We start from the raw sequence: 27,944 nt of genomic DNA on the forward strand, positions 1-27,944 counted from the left end.
TACGCCCTACACACTTCCCTCCAACCTGGCTCTTTGTGTTAACCCCGAATTTACCTACATTAAGATTCACGACTTTGAACGTGACCAGAACTTCATTCTTCTCGAAAGCTTATTAGGGACTGTCTATAAGGAGTACCAAGGTGGCAAGAAGCCGGACCCTAAGAAGGAACCCAAGTTCAAGAAGGTCGGTACCTTTTTGGGTAAAGACATGGTTGGGTGGAGGTATGTGCCCATGTTTGACTATTTCACCGAGCAATACGAAGACCGGGCTTTCCGAATCATTGCCGACACTTATGTTACCGATTCTGATGGTACCGGTATCGTCCACCAAGCCCCTGCATTTGGTGAAGATGACCACCGCATCTGTGTTGCCAACGAAATTGTTCGCGATGACGAGATCCCACCTTGCCCTATCGATGAATCCGGTCGTTTTACCTCTGAAGTCCCTGAGCATCAAGGCAAGCACGTTAAGGAAGCCGACTCGGCTCTCATCAAGGATTTGCAGAAAAAGGGCCGTCTCATCACTCGATCAGATATTATGCACTCGTACCCCTTCTGCTGGAGGTCTGGTACCCCCCTCATCTACCGAGCTATTCCCTCCTGGTTTGTCCGAGTTGCCAACATATCTGATAAACTCGTTAAGAACAATGAGAAGACTCGATGGGTGCCTGGGGCCATCGGCGAAGGTCGATTCGGTGGTTGGCTGAGGAATGCAAGGGACTGGAACATCTCAAGGAACAGGTACTGGGGTACTCCCATTCCTTTGTGGGTCAGCGAGGACTATGAGGAGATTGTCTGCGTGAGCTCCATTGCCGAGCTCGAGGAACTTTCTGGCCAGAAGGGTATCAGCGATCTGCACAGGGAATCGATTGATTCCATTACCATTCCTTCCAAGCAGGGTAAGGGTACTCTTCGTAGGATTGAAGAAGTCTTTGACTGTTGGTTCGAATCTGGAAGGTACGTCAATGTCTTGCTTTACAATTGAATGCGTTCCTAACTTCTAGCATAGCATGCCTTATGCTCAATCACACTATCCTTTCGAAAATGTCGAGCGTTTCCAAAAGAGCTATCCTGCCGACTTCATCTCTGAGGGTATCGATCAAACCCGTGGTTGGTTCTACACTCTCTTGGTTCTCGGTACACACTTGTTCGAGACCGCTCCTTGGAAGAACCTAATTGTGACCGGTCTCGTCTTGGCAGCGTGCGTCCATAGTAGCTATAAATAAATCATGCGCTAACCGAAAGAAAAAAAAACAGTGACGGCAAAAAGATGTCCAAAAAACTCAAGAACTACCCAGACCCTATGGAAGTCGTCAACAAGTACGGTGCTGACTGTGTCCGACTCTTCTTGGTCAATTCTCCTGTTGTACGAGCGGACAACCTCCGATTCCGTGAGGAAGGTGTCCGAGAGATTTTGACCAACGTTATTCTCAAGTGGATCAACTCTCTTAACTTTTACCTCGGACAGGTTGAACTTTTCGAGCAGACTACAGGCGACAAGTTCGTGTACGATCACGACGCCAAGAAGTCTACAAATGTCATGGACAGGTGGATCTTGGCCACCTGTCAAACACTGATCCAACATGTCGAGACCGAGATGGCGGCTTACCGACTCTACACCGTCATCCCCAAGCTTCTCGATCTCATCTCTGATCTGACCAACTGGTATATTCGTTTCAACCGAAGTCGTCTGAAGGGCTCTGGCGGTGTCGAGGACACACGGGCGGCCCTCAATACTTTGTATGAGGCTCTTTTGACGCTTTGTCTTACCATGGTTAGTAACGTTCTAATATTATGGAAAAATAGGAGAGTGCTAATACAAAGATATGCAGTCTTCATTCACTCCATTCACGTGTGAGACTGTTTACCAAGCTCTCCGTCCTACCTCACCGGCCCCCGAGGATCCCGCTCAAGACGTGCGATCTGTCCACTTTTTGCCGTTCCCTAAGATTAGGGCCGAGTATTTCGACCCCATCATTGAGCGACAGGTACAGAGGATGCGTGCGGTCATTGATTTGGGTAGGTTAATCAGAGATCGAAAGACTCTCAAGGTCAAGGTGAGTTGCATCCCTCATGGACTTGCAAATTCTATCTTCCGTTAACAAGCCCTATAGATGCCTCTTAAGGAGCTTATCATTTTCCACCACGACCAAGAGTACCTTGATGATGTCCGCTCTCTCGAGTCTTATATCGCCGCTGAGCTCAACGTCGTCAACATTGTTTATACTTCGGAGGAATCTGCCGTGGGTATAAAGTACCGTGCTACGGCCGACTGGCCTTCTCTGGGCAAGAAGCTCCGAAAGGACATTGGCAAGGTCCGATCGCACCTTCCCAAAATGTCTACCGATGAGTGCAAGGCATTTGTTGCCGAGGGCAAGATTGTGGTCAACGGTGTTGAGCTTGTTGCCGGTGATCTTGTTGTCACCCGGTTTGCCGAAGTCCCGACTGGCGAAGTCAAGTATGACACTGCAAGCGACAATGATGTGATCATCTTGCTTGATATCCGACGACATCCCGAATTGGAAAATATGTCTCTCCTCCGATCTTTGACTTCTCGAGTCAACAAGCTTCGAAAGGAAGCGGGCCTCAAGCCTTCAGACAAGGTCGACATCTTTTACGAATACGATGCTGGGGAAGAGGATGCTATCAGACCTGCTATCAGCGGGAATGAAGAGTACTTGAACAAGCAGATTGGTGGCGTGCCTGTGGAATTAAGTCAAAAGGGAGAGGACAAGGAGGTGCTAAAGAGAGAAGTTAGAATGAAGGAGGCGGAGGGTTTGGGTCAGGGCGAGAGGTTCGTACTGAGCCTTGCATTGAGGGCCTAGATATGTGGCTAGATGAGACGTTTTCAGTTTGGGATACCCTGGTTATTGATGCACATTCAACATTTTATGTCTTCCAGTAGTTAACTTTCAATTCAACTGCGTTGACGCGACAGGTAAAAAGAAAAGGAAAAGGCCCGGGTGCACAAAATGCATGATACTGAGTTTTTGAAGAGTGTCTATTATGGTACAGGATAGTACAAGAGTACCAAGCATCGGGATCTTGCTTACTATACATATTGTACATGCGAAAGAAAACGGTGAAGAAATGATTCCAAAACAAAAAAAAAGGTCGGAACAGAAAGAATGGGAAATAGCAGAATATGACAGAAAGTCAAGCCTTACTCCCACCCAAAACGGAAAAACAAAATAAGGGAGACAAAAACGAAAGAGACTCGTGGTTATAATAATAGTTATGATCTAAATAAAAATAAAAAACGAACCTTTGTTCCACAAACAGAACAATCTATGACGAATGACTCGCCGCTTTTTTCACCATCTTTTCAGCATACGAGTGGGGTTGTCCTTCGCCCCTTTGAAAGAGAACGGCGGCGTCTGTTATGTCCAGCTGCAGTTTGCCTAATTCGAACGAGCATCGTGTGAGTAAAAAATCCACTTATAGAGTGACGCCAAGAAAAAAAGAAAAAAGACTAACCATCCTTACACGTCGCCTTGGCACGCATTTGATCACACAAATCATCGATAAGCAAATGTTCTGTTGGGTTCTATATCACGGATGTGTCAGTTTCATCAGGCCTTGGTTACATGAAAAACAAAGGGGGCGGTGCGGTGCGGGGGACTCACCTCATGCTGCATCCCGAATCTCATCCAGAGTTCCGAGGGCTTGATAACCCTCCCTTTCTCATCCACTACATGGATGACTTCATTGTCCGCTTTGCAAGCATATTCCTTCAGGCTGCGAATAGTGGAGATTTTTCCTTGCTGCAAATCGGTACTCTCGTGGGACACGCTTGTGCGGGACGATCCCATCGAGTACTCGGGAGAGTCGATCATTGAGATATCATTACCGCGTCCAGAGGAGATATTGGTATTGGACCTTGAATCCGATGACTGAGGGGACTGGGAGTTGGACAGGGGCATCACGGGCGAAGGAGACATGTTGAGGTAATTGTTGGGGCTAAAGCTAGTTGACGGAAGGTTGAAGGCAGCGGAAGGAGAATTGTCAGTACCAAAGATCTTGCGCAGCTGAGCGTTGAATGCTTCGTCGTCATTGTTTAGATAATCGTTGGCAGTGGTGTCGGTGGTGGTATCACCAGACAGGGAAGCGAGGAACTCGTTGACGCTGTTGTCCGTTACATCCCAATTGGGAGCTGATGCCTCAGCTGTGGGCTCTCTGAAAGCAAATCGATTCCAATCAGACGCTTGGCCGGTAGCCCCCAAATTTTGGGTAATGTGGTTCGCCGATTGGGTCACAGAGGCAGGGGCAGGATTGACAGAGGGTCGAGCGGAAGTAGAGATGGAAGCAGATGGTGCGCCAAAGTTGAACAAGTCATTCATGCTGTTGCCGGCCGATGCAAACGACATGGAGTCGGGCTGCGAATTGAGTAGAGTGAATGGACCGCCTTGATTCTGGTTTGTATTCTGGCTGAGAAGATTCCCCACGTCGTTTGGATACAGGCTTTCCCAAAGAGCGTTGAACTCGGACTGATCGGCAGAAGGAGGCGAAATGACACCAGATGAATTGGAGTTGGAAGACATGGACTGCTGTCCGTTTGAAGCGGAGGGGTATTTTTGAACAGGTTGAGATGATGAAGAAGGCGGGGGAACGGGTATTGCACCGAGAGCATACGTATTAAAATGATCGGAAAACAGAGCGGGAGGAGTGCGATCTGAACTGCGGAGGGACACGAGAGACTCTGAGCTATTATCACTGACGGTGTTGGTCGATGAATGGCGGTGAGCAAGCATAGGAACATCATTAACGCTCTTCAAACTATCATCGTTGTTACTCTGTGGCGGTGTAAGAGGTTTGGGATTCTGGGGAGCGGGAACGGAAAAGTTGCCATTGTTGCTGTTTGTAGAGCTGCGACTGTTAACGGGCATGGAGAATGTAAATGCGGACTGCTTGAGAGCGACATTTTCTTCCTGCAGACGCTTGAGGATGCCCCGGAGGTTTTCATTTTCAATCTGCGTGCCGTATGCTTTGTTTTCGAGCTCTGCCACCTTGTCCTCGAGCTGCTGTTGCATCAGTCTATCGGCCCAAAAGAAGATACGGATACTCACATCCTTGACTTTGGCCTCTCTCCTCTCCCTGAATGCCTTTTGAGCAGCGCGATTCTGCTCCTTCCGTCGTTCGGACTTGTTCAGCTCTCTCTTTCCATCACCTTCACCTCCGCCGGATTTTCGACCTCCTTTCCTCCCTGAACCAGAGGCCGAGCCGGCGGCAGCTCTGCCAGCCCCGTGCTGTTTCTTGTCCTCGTGCCCCGATGGAAGATCCGAGTCCGAAGCTGAGAAGGAAAGAAAAAAAGAGTCAACAGGGGAAAGAGAGTGCGGACGAGAAAGACTAACCATCCTCGTCGTCGTCGTCTACTACCGCACTCGGCCTGCCGGCCTTCCGCTTGTTCGCTCCGTTGCCGGCGAGCGTGTCCTTGTTAGCTGGGTCGTCTGCTGGACCGAGGGCGATCTCTGGGGTGAGAGAGTCGGAGTCGTCGGAGGGGGCGGGGTGTTCGTTGAGCTGGGAGTCGTGTGTGGAGGCCGAGGGGGGGGTGTCCTCGGGGGTGTCGCGGCCTGGGACGGGCATGTTGTTGAAGAGGGCGGCGGGGGGCGCCGACGTGGGGGCGTCGCCCGGGGAGATGTACTCGAGGAACGCGGCGGTGTTGGGGGTCAGTGCGGAGTGCATCGCGGCGGGCGGGGAGGAAGAAGTGATGGGAGAGGTTGATAGAGATGCGGGTGGCGACCGGAGTTGCAGACACGCGGGACGCATTAGTCGCACTCTGCCCTCCATTAGTACTAAATACTAATAAGCATTACAAACTATCTTGTAATCGCTGAGTAATCCCTCGCTTGCGGGTGCCACCTGGGCAAATCCCGACGCCGCCCCCCGGCCTCCGCCGCCGTCGCGTCTTCTGTTGCTACACTTGTCCTCTTCCATGCACTCGGACCCGCATTGTACGCCAGCGCACTATGAACAACCAAAACCAGCAGCCACCAGTCAACCTCTCGGACCCGCATCTACAGGCCCGCCTCGCCCTCCTCGCAGCCCAGCAACAGGGCCTTGCAGACCGGCAGCCAGTCTCCCAAGACCACATCACAGCAATGGCTGCTGCCATGGGCTCCATGCAAGGACAGAACAGGGATGCCATCATGAAGCAGGCAAGCTACTTCTCCCACCGTCCACGGCCACCGCTCACATCTCACAGTTACAAGCGCTCCAGAACTCACAAGCCCACCGCGCAAAGCTCGCGGCTCAACAGACAGCCAACCAGCAGCCGCAGCCCGGACCTAGCGCCCCATCGCCTGCAAACCAGCCGGGTTTATCTGCACCATCGCCGATTACCGCACCCTCCCCCTCCAACCCCCTCCATCAAGATAGCTTTCAACATCCGGGCATGCCCAGATCTGGCTCAGGCGATAATCTTTTAAATCAGCAACAACAACAGCAGCAGCAGCAGCAACAACAACAACAACAGCAACAACAACAACCGTTCATGTCGCAACAGCAACGCGAACTGTTTCTAGCACAACAACGAGCTCATCAGCAGCAAAGCATGGCTGGACCATCTGATGGCTCTGTTCGTCCACCATCACAGGCTCAGCCAAATTTACCCGGTCAGCCTCAAGGCCAGTCACCACGACAACCGCTCAGCCACGTGCAACAGCGACAAAACTTTTTAAAGACATTTATGGGCTACTTTCAAAATATCGGACAACAGCCGCCCCCAGCCATATTCGATAACGGCGAAAGAGAAGGAGCGTTCAAAGTTGGAGACGGATGGATGGACGTCATTGATCTGCTGATGGCCGTCATGAAGGCCGGTGGTATTATGAATGTAGGTGCCTTCATCGAATCTTTTAGCATTGCCTTGATCATCCTTTCTACAGGCGATGCAACAGCCAGCAGACAGTCCCACATGGCGCAATCTTTTAGCAGTCAAGAACATCCCCACGACTCTCCCTTACCCCATCCCTGCTCCCAAACCCCCCAATTCAGATCCTAATGCCCCTCCTACAATGACGACCGATCCTGTCCAGTACCTCACCGCTGCCTACTTTGCCTACATCCACGGGTTTGAGACACATATGCAAAAAACAAGGCAGGCTTCGTATGCTAGGCAACAGGCAATGGCCATCGCCCAAGGTAGACCGCCTCCACCGCCACCCGTCATGCCTAGCCTGGCCGGTTTCAGACTTCCAGGACAAGCCCCTAGCCCTGCAGAAAGTTGGTCATCAGCCCAGGCACAGACACCAGCTCCGGCCGTCCCTTCTTTACCGCCACCCCTCAATACATCAGCACAACCACCACCTGCCTCCACCGCTCCCACGCCTACTCATCCCGCGCCTTCACCAAGTGATTCTTCTACAAAATCTTCGACTACATCTGGCCCACCTCGAGCGAGAAAGACATCCAGCAAAAAGGAAAAGAAGGATCTGTCTGTCAACACCAATGTGCCAAGCCCAATTGACGGAGAAGCAGAGACGCCTACGGGCAGTTCTGGCGGGAAAAAGAGGAAGAGGAAGAATGCGAATGCACCTCAACCAGTATGTTCAAGGCATGCTTCAATGCGACAGTTTCTAAATTTTTAATTTTTTATAATAGGAAACCGCCTCTACACCCGCTCCGCCCCCAATTGTTTCTACTCCTGCCCCCGAACCTCCTGCGGAACCAACCAAGCGAGCACGCTACCGTGTCGAATACCGTCCCATCAACTTTCCTGTGCAGACATTTGCCGGCTGGGAACCTTCCATGGTCTCCTCCACTTTCCCTAAACACTCCCTTCGACAAGGTACCCGCCCTATCCATGATCTCGCAGTGGTCGACATGGAGGCCATATTGATGGGCCTGAGAAGCCGTATGCCAAAGGAACTGGGTTATGCGGTCACAGTTTTAAATATGCTGTCAATGTCGCACCCCGAAGAGAATATCAACGGCCTGCCGCTGCATCACCTGAGAGAGATTTTCATCGAGCTCTTGGATTTGACGGAAGAGGCCGCATTTGGGGATGGAGGGCGGAGTGGATGGCTGAAAAGTTGGCATGATCTGAATGACGTCAAGGAAGAATCGGCTGCCGACGATAAGAACAGCTGTATGGACAATCTGAACAAGATGCCGTTTTTCGAACTAGAACGATTGGGAAGGGATTTTGATTTCTCGGTATACAAGGATGAGGAAGAGTATCAATGGAGAAAAGAGGAAACGAGCGGGAGCACTGGAATCGTTCTCGCGTGTATCAATATGCTCCGCAACTTTTCGATGCTTCCAGACAATCAAGAACTCATGGCATCCTATCCTCAAATGATCAACCTCTTAGCTTCCATCTCAGATGCCCGATTGTGTCGTTTGCCCGGAGAGACTTGCACCAAAATCAAACGACCATTTTCCATCATAGAACTCGCCCGAATCCGCCGCGATTGCGTCAGCATCCTTGTCAACATTGGCGAGTACGTTGAGCTCCCTCGGGTACCCTCGTCTTCAAGCCTTGCCATCTTCCGACTCTTATCCACCTTTATCGCATCAGGCTGGGAGTCCAATGCCCTTAGTGAGCCTGTTTATGGTCCCACGCTTTCATCATCCATCCGCGATGTCGGTCCGCCCACCGTCGTCCCATCCATTGACCGTGCCCTCGCCGCTTTTTCCCTTCTTGCCCAACCAGATGCAAATCGCGAGGCACTGGGGTCGTCTGTTCCCCCTTCAGAGCTGATAGACATGTACGAGTCCCTTCTCAAGCTCTTACCCGTCACCAAACGCCAATTCGAAGCGATGCATAGCATCGAAGAAACCTTGGGCTACAACGAAACACTAGCCCTATGCCTTTACTCCCTGGCCTTTCTCTCTCCCTTGCATGTCAGAGCAAGTATGCGCAACGTACCGGGAAGCGTACCGCTTCTCACCCGCATCATCTTTGACACCGCTCTTCAAAAATCCGACTATCGCTCAAACCCTTTCGGAATCCTCTGCCGTCGCTTATGCGAAACCCTAGGTGTCCTCAACGGGACCGTCTCGCCAGCAGGCACTGTTGAAGGGCCATCTGGGATGGGATTCGGCGCAGGAGGGATCGAAGGTAGCGGCTGGAAGTTTGCTAGTGGAAGGGTGGAAAACGGATGGTTGGCAGGTAAAGAAGAAGGTGTGTTGGGTGCTATTTTAGGCGTAAAAGGAATGAGTTGGGCCGCGTTGGGAGAGCTGGACGGTATGGTCTGGGGTGGTGATTCGATATAAATAAAATAATGATAATAATAATAATAGAGTGGATAATAATAGAGTGGGCTATAATTCATTCATGTCGTGTAGTATAATTATATGTAGTAGTCAGCCACGCACGGATGTGGTGTAATATAGCTTAGCTGGGGTATAAAATAGTGGAAGTCATCTTCTATATATGTATCATTGACCCCATGAAGCTCAAGGATAAAGTACCGGGATGAGAGGAGGAAGCCTTTGGTGGTGAAAAGCTGTTTGATATCCTCCAGTTTTGTCGTCTATATGATCGATTCAACAAAAGGAAAAAAAAGAAAAAGGAATTGAAAGGATTTAAAAAGTAAAAACAGGAGCAGGCAGGACTCGAACCTGCGCGCCTGACGGCATTCGATGAGGAATTTCAAAATTCTAATCGAACCGAGTAACCACTGTCGCACTACTCCAATTGGTGTTAGGCTTAATTAAGGATTTATCTAGTAAACAAAGCTTTACTCTATTGTTTTTTGTCTGTTATATGTAAGGCTTTTCACCCTTGATGTATAGTCTGCAACTATCATGACTTGGTGTCTCCCAAATGCCAACACCTGGAAATACCATCAAGCTTAATGTTGGATTGTGCTGAAACTTGGTGGAGCTCCGGAATTTAAACCTCAAAGTTGTCAATTCTCGTAATAATTTACGACGCGGAGCACAAATTGTTGAAAGTTGTTGCTGCCGGCTGCCCAGCTTGAATCTCTTTCTTCCACATCATTCTTCCCCGTGTTCACCTCCTGACCCCAGTCTTACTCCATTTTTCACCCCCGGGTGTCGCCAATATCAAGAAGCACAAGGCTTACGAAACAAATTCGAAGCCTGGCTACTCCTCGACCCGATTAATCTCGCAAACTTGCGATCGTTCGGTCATCAACCCACCATTTACGCCTCTGCTTTACGACTTGTCAAGGGATTTTATATTTCAACAATCACGATTGTCGTCCGAAAGGGGGATTTTTATCAGCAACTTGACTAGCTACACACGACAATACTGAGATTGTGCTCAATCCTACCATGGCCCATTACGTCCCAACCTCATTCAAGCCCATGCGGTCTTTGGTGGCGGCAGCAGGTATACAATTGTCTCCATCTCCGTCTTCGGATCACAATGAGGGGACATTCGAAACCGAAGATGGGGAGCTGCTCTTGGGTAACATCATCATAGATGAGTTCCCAGCAGATGGTGACCGTCCACCTGTCAAAGGTGAACATTTTCAACCACCTGGGCTATTCAACACTTCTATGATGCCGACGATTGTCACCACAGACGGCAAGTTACATGTGGAACTCAAGACAAAAGATGACAAGGTAGCCATCTCCGAGAAAGGTCAGGGAGAAGGGCTGATGTTACCTCAACATGTACTGTTGGAGACTTCTTCGGCTGTGCAAGCCGCTGAAGATGGTGGTGATGACGGGGAAGAAGGAGATCACTCATTAGGAGGGGATGATTTCTTGGAAGGCCTTCACTTTGTTGATGATGATATTATCAGAGTAGGTCGAAACTGTAATCCTTTGCAATTATCAGCCTTGTTGACTTGGTTGGTACAGGGTTCAAGAAGATACTTTAATCCTGAGCCTGAGGATAACCTGGAAGTAGAAGCGACCTTTCTTGCGACAGCGGATTCCAGAAAGGTCTGTCAAAATTGCAAGCGCCCCGGTCACCAAGCTTCAAAGTGTCCACATATCATTGTACGCAGATTGCTTTTAATGTGCTTCATCTCCCAGATGCTAACATATTTGCAGTGTACAACCTGTGGAGCCATGGACGAGCATGAGCGTCGCGATTGTCCGCTTAGCAAAGTTTGCTATGGATGCGGTCGACGAGGTCATCACAAATCCGAATGTCCAGACCCCATTTCCAGGAATAAGCGATGGGCAGGTTGTGAACGATGCGGGAGTAGAGAGCATACAGACAAAGTAGGACATAATCTTTTCATTCTGTATCACGTCTTTTCCCGTGCTTATGTATGCGTAGAACTGCCCTACTCTGTGGAGGATTTACACTTACCGCTCGGATTCCGGCCGACGTGAGACAATCAAGCTGAAAGAAAAAGCCGAAGGATGGGTGAAGGAGGCCATCGGCGGCGACGCGATGGAGGATTGGTGCTACAACTGTGCTAGAACAGGCCACTTTGGTGATGTTAGTCATTCCATCAGGTGTAAAGGGTTATCGAATCTGGCCGAATCTGACCTCTCATAACAGGACTGTCCCCAACGCCGTGGTTCTCTAGTTCGGCTTACGGCTCCTTCGGCATTCTCGCGAGAGATTGCACGACGTGGACCGTTCTTCTCTGCTCCAAAATCGTTCTTACCTAATCCCACTCATTCTCGATGGGAAGATGACGACCCTTCGGCCATACCCTATACTAGTGCTTATGACTCGTTTGCTGGATCCAATGCTGGTCGTAGAGGGCGAGAAAAGGAGAAGCAACGAATGATGGCACGCGATACCGATTTCAATGAGGAAGACGATTGGTTCAGTGGTGACCGAAATCGCAATATTGGAAAGGGCGCCGGCACGCCACGAAACAATCCACGAGGAGGAAGGGGTGGGAAACGTCCTTGGGATTCAGAAATGCGAGGGAAGGAATGGGACAGGGACAGATACGACCGTGAACGGGCTTCCCGAGAATTCTTTGATCGAGATCGTGAACCTCCTCGCTCTCGTGGGCAAGCTCCTCCTAGACGTCGATCTCGTTCGCCCAATCGCCGAGATGGCTCTCGTGACAATGCTGTCCAAGAGACTGCACCTAACTCTGCTCCACCCAAAGCAGTCTATAGGCCCGCGATCAACATACGAGACCGGGCGATAGATTCCCCTTCTGTGCGCGAAGGTGAACGCGGAGCAAAAGCCGGATCGAAAGCCTTAGTGTCCCGCGCCTTGAGCGGTCAGAATAGTAATAACTCTACACCTCGTGGCCAAAGGTCTTCCAATTCGCCTTCGGCCCTTCCATCCTTACTGAGTAGAATTGAATCACCCACTCCTTCAAATTCAACTTCGCGTAGCAGGAAAGGTCGTGGGAAAGAACAAGAACGGGACTGGGAAAACGAGTGGAGAAGACGGGGAAACGGTGGCGGCAAAGTGGCTAATTGGGGAAAGGATCTTGACAAGGAAACCGAGGGGTTGTCCTTGAAGAAGAAGACAAAGGATGACATAAGTAGAGGGAGTAGCGGGCAGAAATATTACGGCGGTTATATGTAATGTGACGTCGCACAGCCTGCGTTTGCCATACTCTTACCGTTTTTCTTGTCCTTTGCACAGTCGAATCTTCTTTTTACAATAATGTTGGATTCTTAATCAACTTGCTTCGCCATACTGGCGACAGGCTGTACACTACAGTGGAGATCTAGCAAAGTATACATGATTTTGAAAGTCCAATCCAGCAATGTCGAATCGCTACTCGACTTCAATAATGAGTACTCCATGCTTGCGTACTGAACGCGTGCGAGCAAAATGACTGTCTTGCAGATGATAAGCAGCTGTACTTATTATAAAAGGGGGGAATCCATTAGTGATGCATGGACAATGAACATGGTATAATCGACGAAATACTAGGATACAACTCTGGGTATGAATTTAAAGTGAAAACACATGAAAGACGCCAATTTATAATAATAATGTGCTTCGAAAAGCAAGGACAAAGCGAACCATAGGGACCTAGCAATGATGGCCCTTTTTGTTACTATACAACGAACGAATATCCAAAAAGATTATTTACAAGCGATCACCATCGCATCTGGAACCCATTTTGTTTACGAGTCTGCGGATTTGACATGAATAATTGAGAACTTTGATTTGAACTTGAAGAGGTCTTGTCTGTAGAGCTAAGAGGTGAGAATTGAGACTTAAAAAGGGCCATTTGTTCTGTCATCTCTTGCTTGCGCCTCGCCGCATTGGCCTCGTCGAGTTGTTTCCTCTTTGTGACCATCTCTACAATGTTGTCATATTTGGAATTTTCTACGTGCCCTAATGTACCGATCAGCGTCAATGCAATAGAACAAGCGCCATATAGTACTAACATCCGTTAGAACAGAATCGACTTTGCCGAGGGTTGTGGACTGCGTTTCCACATCTTTCTCGGTCGACGTTGATGGCTTGGCAAGTATGCTATCATTCATATCGTCATCAGCATACCCTCCATCCGCCATGTCATTGCAAACCTGGGCGACTGAGAGGAAGGCTTGTGTGCCGGAAATCCTCCCGTCGTTAAAAATGTTCGTATCCGCCCAACTTCACAAATTACAGGATTGTATAATACTGAGATTATTACCACTTACAATAGAGCAGTAAATGGTGCCGCTGCTTTGCGGCCTAAAACAAGTCCCAAGCGGGGTAAGGCAGCACTAAAGAGATTCCGAATCAGCTGACACTGTTTATTGAAAAAAGCAATCTGGAGCACGTATCGGCGTAGACGACAAAGGATTGACTGGGCTACAAGTGCCAATGGTGACTGGCAGCATTGTTTACCCAAAAGTGTGTTGTGTATCACATTACTTATCGGAACTTAAGCCGGAGGAAGATAGAGCACGAGACGAGAAGATTTGACATATGGCATCCTTCCATGGAACAGCCGGTTATAGCAATAATGGGCACTTACTAAGCTGGCTTGCCACTCCAAGATTTGGTCTCTGCCAATAGGCCCACGCAGCATCCTGCTGGCTTTGCCGGGTTTTTGAGTAGCAATCTGCTGTCCAGTGGCGGGTACAGGAAGCTGGGATGAAGATGAAACTGGTTTCCCTTGAGCTGGATTTCCGTAAGACATCTAGTCAAGAATCAGGGATGAAGTGAGAATGAGATAGTTTGTTGAGTTGTCGAAGTTGGACTTTTGTTTGGTTCCAAAACTAGTATTGACTGGAAGGAGAGGGCCTTCATCAGCAAGCATTCAGGCAGGGTAAGCTAACGTAATGAGGAAGGGATCGCTGGTCACTTGCGAAAGGAGCTGATAGACAGGAGATCAACATACTATATTGTCCACAGGATGAGTCTGAGAGAGGAATGGGGAAGGACTGGAAAGGGGTGTGTGGGAAGGATGGGAAGGGCACGCGTAGCTGTAGCTTTCGCAGTGTGCGCGTCGTGAATCCAAAGCAGCTGCCTGAAGCGCCAGTATAGGCCGAACTGTACTATAGGAAGGAATTAACCAAGGAGAAGTAAGGGTAGAGCGTTGGGGACTTGGAAGAGTCGTTCAACCGTGCGAGATTCAGGCTTAAAAAATGTCTTGCCTGTGCATCACTAGCCCATCAGTAATCAGCGAAGATCATCGCTAGCCGCCGCCCCATGTCAAAGCCTAGACATCTCACCCCCAATTATATCAAACCAAAGGACCTGCCAACATCATACATCAATCTCACCTCTTACAGCAGCATATCCGTTTCAGACCCGACGCGTCGCGAATTCAGAGGCCATGCCTCCTTTCGTCTCTTATCCGGCGGAACCGCCCAGGTGCAGTTCACGGCTATCGCACTACGCACAGTGCTCTCATCCTATTAGTACTCAGTATAAGGCCAGGCAATATCTATCAGAAATGACTCGAAGCAGACATCAGCACTTACCGGGAGGTACGTACTGAGCAACTTATCTGGAGAACCTGAAGATAAAAGTACGATAGCCTGTCGCCCTACCCTGCAGCTCTCAAACATTCGTCAGATCTGAAGTTTACACGCTATCAGACTACTGAGAAAAAGTGTCTGCTGGTTTCTGGTGTCAATATGACAACGTAAATTTGTAGTAACCCCCTTTGAGCTTCCGATGCCCGATCATGCGACGCCCGGAAAGGAGATGTTGTTGCGCTATTCTGTTATCGGGTACGGCGTCATTCGACATTTACCATTTCGAGTCCAATGTTTAGTAGCTCGTCCGTTCCAAAATGCTCAATTGTCGCATATGCCCCACTTCACCAGTAGTACCAGGCGATTCCAGTGCCATCGTTTATCTCCTGATCCCTATTCCAAGTACCCATCTGCGATTGGGCGAAGAATCAATGGGGCCCGATGATCGAATTAATTCCTTGAATTCTAGGGTCCAGATTACAGACGGTGGGCGGTAAAACTGAAAAACGAGAGGATACTACAAAGAACAGAAGCCTCGGGACCTCAAAAGATGGGGTTATGGTGCGGCAGATGCAGGCACGGTCCCAAAGGATGATTGAACTACCGCTGGATGGCTAGACCGCAGCGGAAGGTAACAAAGGCATACTTCTTCAGGCCTCACGTCTAAGGCTAGTTATAAACTGCGAATGTCTTTAAATGCTTTTCAGCCCAGTGTCAGCAGTTTATAGACATTAATCAAAAGATGAATGAAGAAGCATAAGAATGTCATAGATATACGTTCGATCCAGGAGCTCGCTTGGCTACTCCTGCTCGATTTTGCGGCTGCTCTACTTGACGAGGGCTTGAATTTGCCGAGGACGGCGGAGGGGGGGCATTGGCCGTCTCGTTGATGACTACGTAGCGCATGAGCCTCGCGCTATTAATATATCAGTTATATTACACTCACCCGATGCCCACTCTTCGATTACCCTCTCCTCTTTTGCTTCATCTTCGGCGGTTCTCTCTCTTTTACCGAAAAGCATGTCCCGCCATCCCACATCTCCGACAATCCTCATTTCTTTATCAAGTGCGAGGGTAGCACTTGTCCTCTCTCTCAAACCCACCATCTCAAGCTCTCTTTGCATCTCTCCTTCATCGACAGTCTCTCCTCTCTGCAGTTTCGCGATCAGATCACTGAGAACGGTGATCTTCGCCTGTTGCCGCGCAAGTGATGCTTCAGTATCTTGACGAGTTCGCATGAGGTGCACGACGAGGGAAGTGATGATTGTCCAGTATATGAAAAACGGAACAAGAGGACGAATACGTTGTCGGAGTGGGGGCACGTCTGTAGGAAACGCATGTGAAAATCGGCGAGATGGGCGACTCGGTACTGCATAAACAGATTGAAGGGGGACGCGAGGTAGTCGAAGTTGGCTTCTGAGCATGTCGGTATGGTGAAAGAAAGATTAGACAGTAATCCCGTTTGGTTTCTGCTGTATATCACGAATAGGACGAGTCAGTCACTGCCCGCGAAATTTCCTTTCGTTGCTTGGTATAATCGACGATGTAGCGAGACACATCATATTATTCTTGATTGTGGACAGCGGCGGGTGAAAGCCTCTTTACCTGATTAGGAATTAAGTCTATGCGTCATCGTTTTTAATTGAATTTGGCGGTAATTCTACTGCCAAATTGTATTACAAAAACTCGTATGAAGGAAAATGTATATATGAATTTGGTAATTGTTTTTTATAGGGCGATAAGACCGTGGGATACTGTTTCAACAACCACCCGAACGAACATTTCATGGCCCAGAAGCCGTAAAGGCACCGATGAGAAGAAAGAAGGTCCATCATGCTCCATGCAGTCATAACGACATCCGCAGAGCAGAGAGTACAATATTGCGGTGTACTACATAATCTCCGCATTGCAACATAATTATGTCTTCCGTTTCTCACTCCTCAAGCTAGCTTCCTCAAGACACTATCAAACGGCTCGCCTCCTGCTGAACGACGACGACACTGCATTGTCTTCTTCTGTTTGTTGTGAGTGAGCAATTGCCCACCAAAACTGATCATTCTGGATGTCCTCCTCTATACGAGTTTGTCATGGACGACCGCATGGCTTCCCTGATCGGTCAGAGCTTACATAGGAGCTGGCCCTGTTCTGTCCGATCCTAGAATTATACGGTTGCGAGTAAGGGATCAACCCCTCTCTTCGCGAACCTCCGTTTCAGGCTGATCACGCATTGCACACCCGTTTTCTGCCGCTGTGCCTATTAGCTTGCGTCTGCTGGAGGAGAGAAGCCCAAATTCGTACGGACATATTCTCAATCACTCCCTGTGAAGATGGCCAGAATGTCCTTCATGATTTGGAGGGTAAAGAAGATACGAACAGAAGAACTTATGTCTCATCACTGACGCACACAATACGCCACAGGTTGCCGACTTCTGAAACTACTCGGCCATCCGTCCAAGCTTCGATTGTCTCTTCTCGACCCAAAGAAATAAACAAAGGAGGTGCCTTTAACTATTGTCTACCAAACGACGACACGGACACTTAGACGCAAACAGAACATCACGTGGGCCAAGGAGCGATTTTACTCTCATCGCTGTATGTTTACCACTCACGTGCAGACGACGCGCTGCAGATTGTTATAATCTACAACAATAGTAACAGAGCATCAACTGGACTAAATCTTGGGCAGAAAGATCAGTTAGCTGCCTAATATAAGTCAGATATTTGAATCTCAGGCTATGGTCGTAACAACGAAACTGTGAGTCAATTGTTTCTAACCACAGCAAAAGCTCCTCAGGTATGAGTCCTGGCAACAATGTGGAGCCGCACGCCCCTTTTATGTCCCTTCAGTTTTCTACGACGGCTCATCTCTGTGAATGAACAGTAGACAAGCTCCATAAATACCCAGACAAGCATTCTTGTAACATGACTGATCCACTTGCCTTACATCTCAGATATCAATTATGCATCGGCCCAACGCTAAGCAATTAACCCTTGGCTGTCTCTTACCGCCAACTCCTTCAGAACTCGTATCACCAGTCACTCCTTCGCCAATGAGTCCTGCATCCTTCCACACAGCTACTGCCGGTACACCAGACACTCTTGCACGAGTAACATCAGAAGAAGATGATCGTTCCCGCTACGGCGCAAAGGGCCCGGATGTTCCCCCCGTCGCCCTTCCCGGCTACCAGCATTCGTTGTCTTACCTCGATTCACTCCAAGAACTCAATCCTGATCCTGCTCAAGCTGCGCTCCTACAATCAGCCAGACTGAAGCTCTCTTCAAAAGACAAGGAAGCCATGCGTAAAATACGGTTTACCATGATGGAACAGAACTTCTCTGACTCCGCATCTTCCAACTCTGTTTCGCCTTCAAGTCCTAGATTCCCTCAGTATTCAGCGGCAGGGCCATCCAAGGGCCAAGAGCTAAGAACAAGAAGGTCAATTCTGTCGAAATTTGTGGTGACTGAGCCTCGAGGCGATAGCGGGGAGGACGAGGACGTGGAGAGGCTGGAAACTATGAAGCGCTGGCAAAGTCAACCTGCACTGTCGAGAGAAAGGCACTGCATGACAAACGTATGGTACGCACTGCATCGTCTGGGCATTTTTTGTTAATTAGATGCCTTTCACATGTCGCAATAGTTTCTCAGCACACCAGCGTGCAGTGTTGATTATGCCATTGCAGTAGTGGGTCATGAAGGAGTCGGTAAAACGACGATAATTGCCGAGGCTTTGAGAGGATGGGGGATGTCTAATCTCCTAAGTATTTACTCTCCGGATGGACATCTCAGTGAGTTCACTTGGGTCGCAGCAGACAAAATTCATCGTAGCTTACGCTCGCCCAGTATCTTCTTGTTGCTCACAGATTGCGGCTGGGGGCAAATTGAAGACAGGTTGCAAAGTTGAATTCTTTGAAATGGGCATCAATGCACTGGATCTTACTCCCGGGGCGGCGAGCATCTGGCCATCCTCTGCCCTAAAAGTCTCCGGCGCCGTTTGCTGTTATGATGCCAGACGAGAAGAAACGTTGGAGGGACTCAAGAACTGTATAGGTATGTCGTTGGTATGGGGGTGTATGTGTGTACCACCAAACAATCTTTTTTGTCCATCATTACTGACTGATTATTGTCCTTACATCTCGTTTTGTGACTATTCAATGACTGCAGAACAGTTGAGCGCCACAAGCACACCCATCGTCATTCTTGCATGCAAGTCTGACCCAGACGCAGAATTGCGGGTCATTGCTGCGCATGGTAATTCGATGGGTGAACCATGCAATGTAGGACTCATCGAAGTGACAATCAAGACTCATGAAGGAAAACTCAAGATGAGGAATGCTGTGAGATGGCTGCTGTATAAACTTGAACAACGGCAACGTGAGTGTAATTCATTGAATTTCAGTGGACGATAGACGCTGTGCTCACGGCCTGTGTCTTTGTCGCACAGGTCGTCAACAGAGACAGCTCTCCGCTCTCAACATAGCACAGAGCCTTGTCTCTGGTGTTCAGGCTCCTAAAGCTGTTGGAAGTATCGATGTGACAAAGTCCACCATTGGAAGCCTAGCTTCTCTCGACTCGGATGCAGACTGTCTGGGAGATAGATCGATGTGGGAGCAAACTTTGAGCACGGCCTCAAAGACGTCTGAAGCACCTCTCATGCTCATAGGCCAAACTCCTGGAGTTGAAGAAGAGATACGTGAAGATCAAAAATCCACATCTTACGGTGTCGGGAAATTAGTAACACCAGACAAGGAGAGGATTATGAATGACGGAAGCCTGGGGTGTCTAGACAATTTGGAAGAAAGCACAAGGCGGGAGAAAAAACAGACTGGACGTGTACAAGCGAAACATGATACTATTGCAGACCAGATTGCAGAGGGGTGAGTACATGTTCGAGCGGTTAGACACTGTTATAACTGATTCACTCTGAAAGGATTTCGCCGGTCTATGTAGCCCTAAAAGACCTACTGAACCGACTTTTCACTTCAATCGTGTCTTCACAAGGTAAGTTCAGTTTGCAAGCAGAAAAATCATTAATCTCCTTTTAGATGACGCGTTTTCCAGGTCGTTCTTTCTCACTTATCGCCGCTTTTGTCATCCTCAAGATCTGATGCTTGAGTTTCTTAAGCGCTTTCGTGAAATAGAAGATTATGCTGTGTCCAGTGACGTCAAGAATTGGGCGCTACTGAAGTAAGTAACCACATATTGGAATCTCGTTGCTTGCACTGAATAACCTGTTTCAGACTCACGGGTGCGCTCGTCGATTGGACCAACCGATACCCAGGCGACTGCGTGTCAATGTCGACTCCAATCATCTTTAGCGAAATCATTATCCTTCTTTCTAAACATACCTTCATGGCCCATCTTATCTCCGACCTCATTTTAGTCCAAGATGCCCTTCCTAAAACTACAGATCCAGACGAATCATGGTCCATGCGTTCACACGATGTAACATCACATAATGTAGAGAAGAGTATACAAGTTCTGATTGATAAGGAAGGAGGGTCTAAATTGGATGATAATGAGGAGGAGGACGAAGTGGGCTCTTTAGGGCATAAGGCGGCTTCCGAACTATCGGCATCGACTGGTAGTTTACAACTGGAAGAAGTACAGCGCCAAGGCAGCGGATCTGACTCTCATCGAGTAAGGATCCCATCTGGAGTTTCCGTGCTTGGAGAAGAGGGTTCCCTCTCCTCCGAAGGTCAACATTCACATACTCGCTCAGCTGGATCATCCTACAGGATGAACAGCATGCAAGTCAGCGATGAGGTGGCCGATGCCAGATGGGGGAATGCGTTGAACATGGTCATGCGGATGGAGCCTAGAGTGTTTGCAACAGAACTGACGAGGATGCAGTGGGAACTGTTCCTTGACATCAGAGTGAGTCTGAGAGCACCACTAGTTTGAGTTACTAATGAAGCCTCTTCCAGCCAAGGGATGTTTTCAGGCATACTCTTGGAAAGGAAACCGGTGGCCCTGTCCGCAAGTCGATCAACTTTTTTAACCACTTGTCCAGATGGTGATTATGTTTTCACTCATGACCTGGCAAAATCTGACATTTGATTTTGTTTACCTTTTATAGGATTTCGACCATCGTTTTAGCTTCTTCAAAAGCAAAACATCGAGCTCGTGTAATCGAACGATTCATATTCATTGCCCATCAGCTCCGTCGCCTCAACAATTATGACTCTCTCTATGCCGTTATTTCCGGTTTACGGGAGGCCTCTGTTCATCGTCTGTCAGCGAGTCAAGCACTGATACAGCTCTCACCAATTGCGGAACAGGATTACCACTCTCATCTCAAACTGATGGATCCAAGGAGTGGATACAGCCAATACCGCAAAGCACTACAGGCGGATATCGACAATGGGCGAGGCGCCATCCCCTTACTTAACAATATATTGGGCCTTGTATCACGATTACAAGGGGTCCGCCCAAACGATTGCAGGGAGGAGGATGGTAAGATACAGTGGGATAAGTTTATGAGGTTTGGGGAGATTCTCTCTATGATCCAGGAATGTCAGGCTAGAGGGCCGATGGTAAATGGGCAAGTGGGTCAGGGGTTCAAAAAGGTCATTGAAGAGACCATTATTCTGTCGGATGAGGATGTAAGTCCATGCTCATATTTTTCTTGTCTTGGCGGAAATGTGACTCACTTGCCATCCAGGCTCTATGGGAAAGAAGTCAGTCGCTCGAAAACAGCGGGGGTACATTTGGGGGGAAAATGCTTAGACGCTTAGCAAATCTCGGCTTTTAAATCGGGCGAGGGACACATCGTATCACTACTATATTTGAAAAATGTTTTCAGACTTCCAACTCGACCCGGTAATGATGACCTCGATGATTCGGATGATTAGCATCATGGCGTGTGGAATGAAGGATAAAGTCAACAACACGAAGGTGTGCATATTATATTATATTAGAAGGGGATAGCGGTGTTTGCCTGGGCATACACCAAACCGCAAGACTCAAAAGCAATTTCATGCAATAGACATACCATATGATTCTACGTATACGACGCTATACAACTCTGCTCTCATATAGTTTAGCTTATAGAGATTTACAAGGTAACCCTTCCAGGTCTCTGTTTCAGAACCCTTTCCACACTCATTTCAAACGGTGTCATACCGCCAGAACCACCCCTCGCTACCTCAAGCCTAGCTCCATCTCTGGCTTTGATTGTCCCCAGACCTTGATTGTCTTGATGCCCGTTACTCACACCGGTAGCAGCTGCAACACTTGAAAGCGTTAAGCCAGTAGGAAGAATGCTATACCCCGAGGCGGTCCTCGGCAACCCTCTCTTCTGGTGCATGGCGCCGGTGCCCAGCTCCCGGAAGGTACTGACCAACGTCTCGTGTGCCGACCTGTAGTCTCCGTTAGTCAAACCCACACCACCGTTCTCAATTCTCTCTTGATCGTGAATATCGACCTCCCACTTCGGTCTTCTTATCTTTTTGGGCGGCAAGAACCTTGATATAAGAAAGCATGATTCGGCAGAACCTGAGGCGTGGCTGAGAGAATGGTGGTATAGCACAGGGTTGTCGGTCGTGGGTCGCTTAGAGGCAGCGGAAGCAGCCTCGAGAGCGGTGAGACGCTTGTGTGGTTGGGGAGTGGAGGATGCTGCAGAGGGAGGAGCAAGCGTACCTGCAAAAATACTTCGAAGGGAACGCGTAGAAGCAACTGAACTTCGGCGGAGGTTTTGAGAATGAGTAGTTCCTGCATCCACGTTGGACTGGTTCGAAACAGGCGCATTTTCGCGCTGTACGTCTTCTTCAGGGATTTGATCCCATCCTTGTCCTTGCGCTACTTCGTAACTGACTTGTGGCTGAGGGACGGGGGGTTGATGCATAGACGGTACACGGTCTCTCTTGTCATACGAACCCCTGGAAGGGGACTCGTGGGCCGCATTGCGTCCAGTATAGCTGATGGGAGAGTTTAGAGGGTGAGGAGGCGCGCGAAGGGATTGTATGGAGCGAAGTGAAGAATTTGATGGGCGATGACGAAGGGAACGGGCAGCTTTAGATGATGTCGCCTGTGAACGAGAAGCGGTAGGAATTTTTTTTTCTGGATGATCATCTTTGGGAGACGCCTTCTGTTCGGACTCGGTTGGGGAGGCCATCTTAGGGAACGGATAAGACGGGGAATCAGTAAGCTTGTCACGCGCTTGGGCTTCGTCCCTTTGGTCTGTTGGGTCCCTTGGGAGACCACTGCCACTAATTGATCGAAGAGACGGACCAGAAGAAGGTCGCTTGGGCTCGCTAGTTGCACTTTGCAGACCTCTGGGTGGCTCAGTTGGAAGTCCAACATCAGGAGTGGTATCTATGGATGTAATAGCGGATATAGGGCCGACAAGTGACTTGGAGCTCGCGACGCGTTTGATTGGATTTGTTATGATGGGATGGTCTACATGGGGCATCTCCGCAGCGACTTGTGGGTCAGGCGGCTGAACTGTTCCGGCAAAGCCAGTGGTTCTTTGAGTGAGAAGTGGGCGATGATCAGGATCCTGAATGTCGACCAGATCTCCCCGGGCCATGGCCTCAGCAATACTCTGCGTTCTCTTGCCTTTGGGATCGGACGTTGTGTCACTGACTGTGCGACGCATAGCCGCACTGGAAGGTTCTTGTTGCTTCCCCTTGCCCTTTTTGGTCTGCTTGACATCCTCTCCGCTCTCCCACTCATCTTCATTAGGATCGACTTCTTTGCCCTGATCATCAATCATTTGGATGCTTTCGGTTGTACGGCGGGACTTTGCAGAGGGGCGGCTAACGTTGGATGTAGCACTAGAATGGGAGGCAATGGACATGGTAGAGTCTGTGCGAGTCAGACGTGGTAGATGGGTATCGGATCGATTTCCCCGCGGCAAAGGTCGCTGCCGGGCAGTCAGCTTTATTTCTTGCCCATCTGCCAAGGGATACTTACCTCGCCTTGCTTCTTCTTCTTGCTTTGATCTAATGTATGCATTGCAAGCCCCGCTGCAAGAGCTCTTCTTCCGGCTTCGCCTTCTGAGCCTCTCCGGCCATGGGCATGGCCATGAGCGTGGGTGTGGGCGTGGGCGTGGGCATGCGGATGTGCGGCATGGAGGGATTTGCGGCGTGCATGCTGGGAAGGTCTTCTGTGGAGGGGAGGGTTTGTGTGCTTTGCCGAGGGAGAGATGAGGGTTGTCTGTGACGACAGCGACATGGCGGGGTGCGTATGGCGGAGGGTGGATTGCAGCAGGAGTATAGCATAACAGTGGTAGTATGGTGGTAGAAGAAGCTTAATTAAGAAGAGGAGGTCTCTGGGTGATCGTGACGTGGACTAAATGGGTCACGTGACTCTGTATTACATAATATGGGCGGGTACTGTATAAGCGCGCGGGTGTTCACGTTGGGCCGGCGGGCACGCGCTGGTTTCTTGTGCGGTCCGTTTCTCTACCCATGACTCTCCTATATAGCACACCCGCGCATGCATGTCTCTTCTTTCTCCCACTTTCATCCAGAATGCGCACTCTCCCACTCACTCGTCGTCCATTTATTACACGCCGCTGCCTCACCACTCTCGGTCTGCGAAGGGAAGACCCCTCCAGGATATGGGAAAGGCGCACCCCACTTACTCCGCACGCAGTCCAGAGCCTCTTGGCAGACGCCAAAGATCAGCTCAAGGTCGAGGTAGAGAGCTGCAAGAGGCGATGCTTCCCAGATTCCCTATACTCTGATGTAAGCCGCGATTATGTTGTCGGACGATCGCTGGCTTACCACCGCTTAGGCTGGCGCAAAGATTGTGCCTTCTCTATCAAAGGACGTGGACGTCATACTGGGCATCAAAGAGCCCCGCTTGTCTGATATCCGCAATCTGGTAGAGGCTTCTAAGAATGAAGGCAAGAAGCGAACATGGATGATGTTCTCGCACACTCATAAAGGGCAGGTGAGTGCAAGACGTAACCTACTTCTCACCCTTCATTGACCGTTGCCTACAGGAATACAATATCCCTCTTCTTTCTGCTTTTCTTCACCCCACTCAGACACTCATCGATCATGAACTATTGACAGCCCCGGCTCCTGGCAAGGACGGTAAGCCACAGCTGAAACGTGTCGCCGCATTTGGATGGTTTGCAGGTGCTGTGGGTGCCGGGGAGGCACTATCTCTTACCGGCCTTGCTCTTTTGCGGAGGGGACTTGCTACCCCTTTGCTTGTGAGATAAGCTTAGCTTTAATGCCTTTGATAGAAACCTGACAATAGCTGCCATAGAGCCTCTCACGACCTTATTCTCTTGGGTCATTGGCTGCGTTCAAGGAAGCTCTAAAGAAGGCGGGTGAAGAGGTAAAAACTTCTGCTGATCTCAAAGGACAAGAACCGATCGTCATCGGCGTCACTGGGTAGGTCGATCTTATTCACTCGTCTTCATTGGTTAATGACATTCTTGCTCAGAGCCGGGAACGTCTCATCTGGGGCCACAGAAATGCTTAATGAACTCGGTGTGGTATGGGTAGGCCCAGAGGACCTTGCTGATTTGAGGCAAAGCGGATGTAAGCAACTCCACTATATATAGTTATTCAAGAGATCTTCAGACTGACAGCTGCCATATAGCTCCAAACAAGGTAAGCGCCAGGCAACTCATGTGTGAAGCTCAACTGATCATTGGACAGATCTATGCTTGTGCAATCACTCCTGCTTCCTACCTCCAACGTATTGAAGGTGGTATATTTGATAAACAAGAGTATTACAAGTCACCTGACAAGTACATGAGCATCTTTGCGGCCAAGGTCAGTGCCAGCGAGTCAAAGATGTCATCAGAAACTCTAACTTGATACAGATTGCGCCTCACTTGACTACTCTGATCAATGGGGTTGGGTGGAGCAAAGGCTTCCCTCGAGCCATCACTAGGCCTAGCCTGAATAAACTTATCGAAAAGGAAAACGGAAAGCAGAAGCTTGTAGCCGTGCAAGATATAACTTGCGACAAGGAGGTACGTCGCTATCAAGGTCATTCTGAGTGTGATTGGAAAATTGAAACATCAACAGGGTGGACTTGAATTCGTGGACCAATTCACCACCGTCGACAATCCCTATTTTGAAGGTCCTGGAGATATTCTTATTAGTGCAATCGATATCCTCCCTACGGAGCTTGGTGAGTGGGCTTTACGTTTTGATTTACATCCACCCCCAAACCATATTCTGACTATTGGTATTATACAGCCGCCGATGCGTCAAGTTATTTCTCTTCTGCTCTTTATCCTTACATTCAAGGCCTTCTATTCCCGTCTGGCCAAGGTGACAAGAATGATATAACAGAAACTCTATCACGGGCAGCCATCGTCAAGGACGGTGTTCTCCAGTCCCAACACGAGTGGTTAGGAGGGAAAATCGAGCAATGGAAGACAGGAGGTGCTGTTGCGCCAGATTCTCTCAAGCAGGAGAAATTGAGGAAAGGAGGAAAGAAGAAGGTGTTGCTCCTTGGGAGCGGCCTGGTGGCAGGCCCCGCGGTGGATGTTTTTGCGGCGAGACCTGATGTTCATCTGATCATCGGTAAGCCATTTCCTTTCTCCATCGACAGGTCTATGCTCATATATTCACACAGCCAGCAACAATCTTGCGGAGGGTCAGAGTCACATTCGTGGCCGTCCTAATGTTGAGGCTATGGCCCTTGATGTGGCTGACGATGCCAGCATGAGTGAAATCGTTGAAGAAGCCGACATCGTCGTCAGGTGAGTGTGGTTGGAACATTTCCGACGCTTTCACCCTCGCTCAACCTTTGATCTAGTCTCCTTCCTGCACCCATGCACCTCCGTGTGGCTAAGCATTGCCTCGACCACTCCCGTCATCTTGTCACGGCTTCTTACGTCTCCCCCGAGCTTCAAGCTTTGCATTCGCAGGCAATTGAAAAGGACGTCATCTTCCTCGGGGAATGCGGCTTGGATCCAGGAATTGACTCCATGGCTGCCATGCGGATCCTGGAGAGGGCAAAGAGAGAGGGTAAGCAAGTCAAGTCGTTTGTATCGTGGTGCGGTGGCCTGCCAGAATTGAGCGCGAGCAAGGTGCCTCTGAGGTACAAGTTTTCTTGGAGTCCCAAGGCAGTCTTGACCGCTGCACAGAATGATGCCTCGTATAAATTGGAAGGCAAGGTAAGTTGTAGGCATCACATGGCAAAGCGAGAATCTGACACGGCAGGTTCATAGCATGTGAAAATTCCAGGAAATGAGCTGTTGGCAAGACGCTTTCCCGAGGTAAAATTATGGGATGGGTTGCCGCTGGAAGGTTTGGCGAATCGTGACTCAATGCCCTATGCTAAAAAGTACGGGCTTGGTCCAGCTGAAGGACTGACCGACCTCTTCCGAGGAACTCTTCGGTGAGTAACATGGTAACACCGTCCTCGAAGAACTGACAAGTGCTAATTAAAAAAAATAAAAAGTTACCAAGGGTTCTCATCACTTCTTGAATCCTTCCGCCTGCTCGGTCTTCTTCGCTCTGACCCCCTTCCCGGTTCTCCGAAATCTTGGACCGAGTTTCTTTCAATGACTGTAGAAAGGGAATTGGGCCTGAGCAAAGGGTTGAAAGGGGAGGACGTAAACAGTGCTGTGCAAGATTTGGTCGGGGAGGGAAGCAAAGATGTTATTAGGGCCTTGAAGCTGTGCGTTTGTTCCCGCAAGACGACCCAAAAGCGGGGTCTCCAGCTGACACCTTTTCCGTTTAGTTTCTCGCTCTTCCCAGGCAGCGACACTTCCTTGCTTCCTCTGCCGAACCTTTCCACCCCTTCTCCCATTGATTTCTTTGCCCATCTCCTTTCTCGCAAACTTGCCTACCTTCCTGACGAGCGGGACACGTGTCTTCTTCATCACTCGTTCACCATCTCAACTCCCTCTGGCGATACCCAAAAAGTGACAGCCTCTCTCCGCCACATGGCCACTCCGACGCAGTCCTCCATGAGCATCACAGTCGGTAAGACGTTGGCCTTTGCGGCTCTGAGGATTGCGGATGGGGAGGTGAAGGTGAGAGGTGTAACCGGACCATATGAACCAGAAGTTTGGGCAGGAGTCTTGAGCTCGTTGGAAGGAGCGGGTGTTGTAATCGAGGAGAAATGGCACTGAGCAATTTACCTGTATTTAATATGATTCACGAAAGAAATGAGTTAAAGCACATCAATAACATGGCATGCAGCATTGAATCGCGTTATAATAATCGTACAACAGATCAAGTCA

The 27,944-nt window shown here is 49.3% G+C and overlaps 8 protein-coding genes and 1 non-coding gene across 9 annotated transcripts in view; 5 read left to right on the forward strand and 4 right to left on the reverse strand.

The window, feature by feature from the left end:
- Positions 1–2,825, forward strand: part of CNBA2140 (hypothetical protein) — a gene marked incomplete at both ends in the record, with an annotated part of 3,665 nt that extends 840 nt beyond the window's left edge. Inside the window, 5 exons of the mRNA XM_773121.1 lie at positions 1–957; positions 1,010–1,201; positions 1,258–1,774; positions 1,833–2,057; positions 2,115–2,825. The exon at positions 1–957 is cut by the window's left edge and continues 58 nt beyond it. Coding sequence (XP_778214.1) covers positions 1–957; positions 1,010–1,201; positions 1,258–1,774; positions 1,833–2,057; positions 2,115–2,825 — 2,602 coding nt within the window. The remainder of the gene's footprint in view (positions 958–1,009; positions 1,202–1,257; positions 1,775–1,832; positions 2,058–2,114) is intronic.
- Positions 2,826–3,288: 463 nt separating this feature from the next.
- Positions 3,289–5,682, reverse strand: CNBA2150 (hypothetical protein; the record flags this gene model as incomplete). The annotated part of the gene is made up of 5 exons (XM_773122.1): positions 3,289–3,401; positions 3,478–3,547; positions 3,627–5,018; positions 5,067–5,290; positions 5,352–5,682. The coding sequence occupies 5 exons, from the start codon at positions 5,680–5,682 to the stop codon at positions 3,289–3,291; spliced, it is 2,130 nt and encodes a 709-aa protein (XP_778215.1).
- A 284-nt stretch (positions 5,683–5,966) lies between these two features.
- Positions 5,967–9,216, forward strand: CNBA2160 (hypothetical protein; the record flags this gene model as incomplete). Its single annotated transcript, XM_773123.1, has 4 exons — positions 5,967–6,174; positions 6,228–6,832; positions 6,885–7,541; positions 7,600–9,216. 4 exons carry the CDS (start codon positions 5,967–5,969, stop codon positions 9,214–9,216), a joined length of 3,087 nt encoding a protein of 1,028 aa, XP_778216.1.
- A 327-nt stretch (positions 9,217–9,543) lies between these two features.
- Positions 9,544–9,638, reverse strand: CNBAt110. Its single transcript is given in 2 exon segments — positions 9,544–9,588; positions 9,601–9,638. It is a non-coding gene; the product is annotated as a tRNA-Ser (tRNA).
- Positions 9,639–10,242: 604 nt separating this feature from the next.
- Positions 10,243–12,430, forward strand: CNBA2170 (hypothetical protein; the record flags this gene model as incomplete). Its single annotated transcript, XM_773124.1, has 5 exons — positions 10,243–10,719; positions 10,777–10,917; positions 10,972–11,145; positions 11,204–11,368; positions 11,432–12,430. 5 exons carry the CDS (start codon positions 10,243–10,245, stop codon positions 12,428–12,430), a joined length of 1,956 nt encoding a protein of 651 aa, XP_778217.1.
- A 3,110-nt stretch (positions 12,431–15,540) lies between these two features.
- On the reverse strand, positions 15,541–16,199 carry CNBA2180 (hypothetical protein; the record flags this gene model as incomplete). The annotated part of the gene is made up of 2 exons (XM_773125.1): positions 15,541–15,668; positions 15,722–16,199. 2 exons carry the CDS (start codon positions 16,197–16,199, stop codon positions 15,541–15,543), a joined length of 606 nt encoding a protein of 201 aa, XP_778218.1.
- A 1,536-nt stretch (positions 16,200–17,735) lies between these two features.
- CNBA2190 (hypothetical protein) lies at positions 17,736–21,527 on the forward strand (the record flags this gene model as incomplete). The annotated part of the gene is made up of 11 exons (XM_773126.1): positions 17,736–18,347; positions 18,414–18,561; positions 18,617–18,823; positions 18,938–19,147; positions 19,218–19,650; positions 19,704–19,774; positions 19,876–19,960; positions 20,014–20,650; positions 20,701–20,789; positions 20,853–21,378; positions 21,438–21,527. The coding sequence occupies 11 exons, from the start codon at positions 17,736–17,738 to the stop codon at positions 21,525–21,527; spliced, it is 3,108 nt and encodes a 1,035-aa protein (XP_778219.1).
- A 303-nt stretch (positions 21,528–21,830) lies between these two features.
- CNBA2200 (hypothetical protein) lies at positions 21,831–23,950 on the reverse strand (the record flags this gene model as incomplete). The annotated part of the gene is made up of 2 exons (XM_773127.1): positions 21,831–23,639; positions 23,690–23,950. 2 exons carry the CDS (start codon positions 23,948–23,950, stop codon positions 21,831–21,833), a joined length of 2,070 nt encoding a protein of 689 aa, XP_778220.1.
- A 299-nt stretch (positions 23,951–24,249) lies between these two features.
- Positions 24,250–27,833, forward strand: CNBA2210 (hypothetical protein; the record flags this gene model as incomplete). Its single annotated transcript, XM_773128.1, has 15 exons — positions 24,250–24,465; positions 24,515–24,673; positions 24,726–24,941; positions 24,998–25,125; positions 25,178–25,275; positions 25,337–25,347; positions 25,396–25,512; positions 25,563–25,715; positions 25,771–25,876; positions 25,945–26,274; positions 26,327–26,453; positions 26,510–26,870; positions 26,925–27,094; positions 27,158–27,376; positions 27,440–27,833. The coding sequence occupies 15 exons, from the start codon at positions 24,250–24,252 to the stop codon at positions 27,831–27,833; spliced, it is 2,805 nt and encodes a 934-aa protein (XP_778221.1).
- Positions 27,834–27,944: the final 111 nt, after the last annotated feature.

The sequence above is a fragment of the Cryptococcus neoformans genome, chromosome 1 (genome assembly GCF_000149385.1).
Source record: "Cryptococcus neoformans var. neoformans B-3501A chromosome 1, whole genome shotgun sequence".
In the NCBI taxonomy this organism is placed as follows: domain Eukaryota; kingdom Fungi; phylum Basidiomycota; class Tremellomycetes; order Tremellales; family Cryptococcaceae; genus Cryptococcus; species Cryptococcus deneoformans.